This window comes from Lactuca serriola, chromosome 9 (assembly GCF_051521515.1).
Source record: "Lactuca serriola cultivar US96UC23 chromosome 9, Lser_US96UC23_V15, whole genome shotgun sequence".
Classification (NCBI taxonomy): Eukaryota; Viridiplantae; Streptophyta; class Magnoliopsida; order Asterales; family Asteraceae; genus Lactuca; species Lactuca serriola.
Window position 1 is genome coordinate 73,213,492 of NC_136416.1, and position 5,663 is coordinate 73,219,154.

At 32.1% G+C, this 5,663-nt stretch overlaps 1 protein-coding gene across 1 annotated transcript; it reads right to left on the reverse strand.

Annotated features, from left to right (window-relative positions):
• Positions 1–3,521: 3,521 nt before the first annotated feature.
• On the reverse strand, positions 3,522–5,400 carry LOC145073531 (RHOMBOID-like protein 2). The gene is made up of 5 exons (XM_079020077.1): positions 4,799–5,400; positions 4,445–4,608; positions 4,190–4,353; positions 3,862–4,112; positions 3,522–3,773 (listed from the first exon to the last, which is right to left on the reverse strand). The coding sequence occupies exons 1-5, from the start codon at positions 5,077–5,079 to the stop codon at positions 3,659–3,661; spliced, it is 975 nt and encodes a 324-aa protein (XP_078876203.1). The 5' UTR covers positions 5,080–5,400; the 3' UTR covers positions 3,522–3,658.
• Between the last annotated feature and the right edge of the window lie 263 nt (positions 5,401–5,663).

Sequence of the window (5,663 nt, forward strand, 5' to 3'; positions counted from 1 at the left end):
AATATTACTCTTCGGTGACAACTGTCAATTATGGATCAAACAAAGTCAACAAGTCAACTCAACTAGTATTAGGATTTTAAGATAAGCATTATGTTTCCTAACATTCCTAATGTACAACATATGAGTCTTAATACAAAGTACCGCTCTTTTCACAAATTATTGCTTCGGAATTCTATTTGGGTTAACAAGTGAAATTTGAATATTTCAAGTTAATATTATTTTAGCCAAAAAACATATTCATAAAACAATGTGCTAATATCGTCTATGATATCAAGAAGTTTATAATATTTTGGAATTCTGTGACTCAAATTAGGTAATTATAAACTATTATACCACACTTTTTATTAAAATTAACACTCTTTTATATAAATGCCAACATTTTTATAAAAAAAAGAGAGTTGGCTTTGTGAGTTATGGAAGCACTAAACTAGATAAGACTTGCTCCATCTTTTGCCAACAAAAATTTTACCCAACAAATAACCAAGCAATATTCAACATGTAACCATGAAACACCCCACCCCTCCCTCACCTACCCCTCCTACCCCCCCCCCCCCCCGCCATAAAGGTTGCGGCCGAGAGGGCCTTCCCTCACCTCACCTTCTTCATTTTTTCCATTTTCTCTCGAGAACAAGCTCCAATCTTCCAAAGATTAATTCTTCAAAGTTGGTTCTTAGATTTTTTGTAAGCATTTCCTTGTTAATCTAGTGATTTCACACACATACATACTAGTTTTGTTACATTTACACACATTAACATGTGATAAAATCCATAGGGTAATACCATCTTCAAGTGTTATAAGCTTGAGGATCTTCATCTTCATCTATTTATCCACTAAAAAAATCCACTCAAGGTGAGTTCATACCCCATATTTTCAAGATTTTCATGTTTTAGGGGGGGGGGGGGGGGGGGGGGGGAATACAAGAAAATTTGTATAATAAAACAAGTTATTATGCATGCTTCATCTCTATGTTGTATATAAAGTATTATTTGCATGAAATATGGTTATTACTAGTTGCTAGAACATTTATATGTGGTATGTTAGTTTGAGATATAAAACTAAGAAAAACAAATATAATAATGTTATATGTTCTTAAGTAAAAGTTATAAACACAAAGCTTTAAAAACTAGGATTTTGGTACATGTGTCTTGAAACTAGTCAAAAATATCAAAGAGTTAGTTTTACAAAAACAAAACTCAAAAATATATAATTTTATGCAAAAGTGGGTTTTCTAACAAAAATGGTCATAATAAGTTTATGGCATCATTTTTGTGGGTTTTGACTAAAAATATGTTGTTTTAAACATATAAAGCTAGCTTGAGTTAAATATCCCAAAAAGGTAAAAATAAGTTTTACAAAGTTATATTTTACTAGTTACCAGTAAATGTCATTAAAAAGGGCAAAAAACTAGAATACAGGCTTTATCGTACTAAATGTTCTTATACTTGTGTTAGATGGAAATTACATGGTTTAATCTTTTAAAACATCTAGACATGTTAACTTATATGTATTTATATATCTCTTCTTTCTATTCTAATAAAAGAATAGGTTTAATCTCCTATTGACAAGTGTCATACAATTACAACACCTCATTAATGTTATATATCCCTTATCATGCCATTTGTCAACCTATTAATTATTCATTTTAAATTTCAAATTTTAAAATTTTTCACTCTAATTACATTAAACTAATAATTGATTCTTTTATTTAAATTTCAAATTTCAAATTTTCCCACTCAAAATATATTAAATTAATAACATCAGATTGAAAAATAAAATAAAATTAATACATATTATAAGATGATATAACTACATGTATTTATTTAAATCAACGATTATAATTTTATATAACTAAAAAAATATCTCTTAAATAATAATTTATTTAAAATAATTAATTAATAATTTTGACTTTTTATATGAAAGTTTAACTAATTTTATAACCGTGGTTATCACGGGTTATAAACTAGTATGGTTATATATATATGGACGTAACAAAACATTTATAATAAACTATAATTGATATAGTTTATGGGTCATTAATACTACTTTATCATTTTGGACGAACATATACTTATTTGAATGTACAATTATTTTACACTACGTTATTACTATGGAGAGGTAATGCTTCCACATGCAAAAGAGTTTTCAATACACTATACGTAAACATGTTAATACGATTACTGAGACATAGTCTTCACGGTACCTACCTGAGTACATACCAAAGTCTTGAATTATAACTAGCGTCTCGGTAAGAGAGCATGAAAGTTGTGTATAGATCTATACATGACTGACAATCCCGCACCTAAGTTGTTAGCTACAACTAGACCGGCAGGTCTGGGGTGACAATTGTCTAACATTCCAATGTCTGAAGAACGTCGCAGCAGGCCAACTAGTCTTAGCATGTTTGTAATAACTCACATGAAGTATTAACAATACATTTTGTTTACGGGGCTAACATACTTTCGAATGGTTTTATATAATAATAAAACTACTTGATACTATTTTCCAGTACAACACCACTTACATTTTTGGTCTTGGGGTTTAAGACCTACAACTTCTTTTTAAAGACAACTTATTTTTAAAGAAAATATTGGATTTTCTAAAAACGCATTCTATCATTTTACAAGGAAAAGTTACAGATTTTTCTCATACAAAACTCTTATGAACTCACCAACTTAATTGTTGACACTTTTTCAAAACTACTTCTTTCTTAGAAAATCAGTAAACAGATAATCAAAAAGGTTTTGAGGATGGAGCGTCATAGCATCACGTTAATTATTTTTGTCATATGTATTCGGTATTGAATCAAACAATGTTTTGGGATACAATGTAATCTTCTTAATTATAATCATGATGATTGTATGGCTTTGATCACTATTATTCATTATGTTATGATATTATACATGAAGTCATCCACCATCAAACGTTTCCGCAATTCTAGTTTGGGGGTGTGAAATCTTCTTATTCTCTTTATCCGTAACCAAAATTCCCACTTGGATATTAGACGTGTTGAATGCAATATATGACAAAAAGTTAGAATTTCATTTTTCATGAAAATTAAATGCAAAAACAATAACCAATGTAGTCCACATTATCAAAATAAAAATTGATTTTTGTTTTCTAAAATATGTTCATTAAGACATAAAATCAAACACCTAATATGCGCTAAACAAAGGGTGGGAATCCTACTACACCATGTTTTTTAGTTGGAACAAATGACAATGAAATACGAGGAAATAGATGTTCTCCCCTACAAGGAAATCTACACTTTTTGCTTTATATTACTTTACACCTTTCATAATGATTTTTGTCAAAGGATACCACACAATATTTATACCGAGATTCGTTTGTACAAATGTAACATACAATATTTATACCGAGATTCGTTTGTACAAATGTAACATAACTATGTAGAGATCAATATATTGTAAAAGAAATAATAAAATTGTATGGATTGTAAAAGGATAATTAACAATCCATTAAATTTTATTATTTTTTATTGAATTCAATGCATTATTATAAGTGTCCTAACAATGAATAAATATATAATTCCATAAACAAAAATACAAACATCATAAACAAAATGTAACACAAAACCAATAAAATTCAAAGAAAAAAAAAACTATGCAACTATTCACACACTATTATACCACATACGAACTAACTACTATTACACTCCCATTTTGAAGTAGGCACACAATTCAAATAGCGACACCAATGGCAATGCTTGTATCCATTTTCTCCATGAAACAACATCACCAATCCCATCGTAAATCTGCATTAACACAACAACTCAAATATTAAACTCACATTATTACTTTAATTTCAAAATATAACAATTAATTTCAAAATTACAACTTTACCCTGCAACAAGAAGAACTAGCGCAATCAAACCAAACACATACTGATAAACCTTGTATTTGGATCTAACACGAACATCAGCTGGAAGATTGTGTCTTTCTAACCACCCAAATTGAGGTCGAGGTAGCAAAACAAACCCTAGAAGAAAACCAGTCAAGAATCCTCCGATATGGGCAAAATTGTCAACAAATGGCAAAATTCCAACAGCTAAATTGACAACGATGATGATGATGAGTGTTATCAACGCTGCAGCCTGGAAAAAAGATGAAATTTTACGCTATCAAAAGCGATCAAGAACAGTTGTAGGGGCAAAAATGGAATTTCGTTCACCTTGTTGGAGTAGATTGTCCAGTTTGTGATGAGTTCGGAGAGCATTGTCCCGAGTAAACCGAAGAGAGCACCGGAGGCACCAACTGAGATGTTGTTTTGAAGGAATAAGGAAGAAAGAATGCTACCCCCGAATCCTGATAACAGATAGATCAATCCCACGCGAACTGCAGAGATTTTCAGGAAGTGTTGTGTTCATGTAAAAGGAACTAGAAATTGGAAAAGAAAATGAGGAATTGAAGGTGTGATTGTACTTACGAAATCCAAATTGTTGTTCAAGGCGAATGCCGATGAGGACGAGGCTTAACATATTAGCGACTAGATGAATCAATCCGGCGTGTAACCAGTTAGCGGTCACAAGTCTCCATCCTTGATTTCCGTGCACGATTTTCCGCCATTGAAGAGCTCCCAGTTTCTCGAGGCTTTACATGAGAAACAAAAAGTTGCAGTGAGTTAGGGTTTAAACCAATTTTGAAATCGGAAGTACAGATTTGACACCAAAAGTCAATTGAAATTTGAATCCCCTTATTAAACAGATTTATATCACGTTGAGAATCGAAATTTGAATGGAAAATCAGTAAACTGAAAGGAAAGGGATAAGTGATGAATTACGAGTTCGCTGAAGCACCAAAGGTAGGGTTTTCTCTGAGGGGCTGAAACGAGAATCGACCAAGAAACCTCGCAACACACTTGCCATAGATACGCGAACGATTGTGTTTAGGGCAATCATTGACGTACATGAGAACAACGAAAACAGCGATATTAACAACCACGAAAACAGGGATCAACCATGAAGTCCAATAGCTTTCTGCATACGATGAATGATAATTTTCTGTAGTTCTGGTACTGTTCTTCGATCTTCCCCTGCCTTCTAAATCATCACCGGACATCATCGTATTGCTCCGGCGAAGACGATCAGTAAGACTGTGATACGAAATCAGAGATCACGAAGCACGATTTCTTTAGAAAACTGATGATGGGGAAGCTGAAGATCAAAGGGTTTGATTTAATGGAGGGTGGGAGAAATTACTGGAAGATCGTGTGCTTAGTGGGGTCACCGGAGATGGAAAGGAAAACCGGTTGAGCTGACAAGCTGGACGTGGAGATGATGATACGACGACGTATTCGTCGGATTATCTACCCTGTTTTGTTGCTGAATGCGCGCCACGTAAGTGTTGATGTGGTGGTGTAGGAGCAGGTAGGATGGGGATGTAATGCAGGGGATATTTTTTTTTTGTGTCTTTTGCGCGGTTATTTTGACTATGTCCCTATGAAGAACATGGAAGTCGGCTGAGATATTAAAGATTAAAAAAATATTATAAGTGTACTGATTTTTTTAAATATTTAATTCTTTATTCTTAAATGTTTTTTTTTTAATTTATAAGTTAATTTATTAACTTATCAAATGTTAATTTATAAATTAGTTCATTAACTCTAGTGTAACTGTTTTTATGATCTCATCAAATATTAAAGGTGA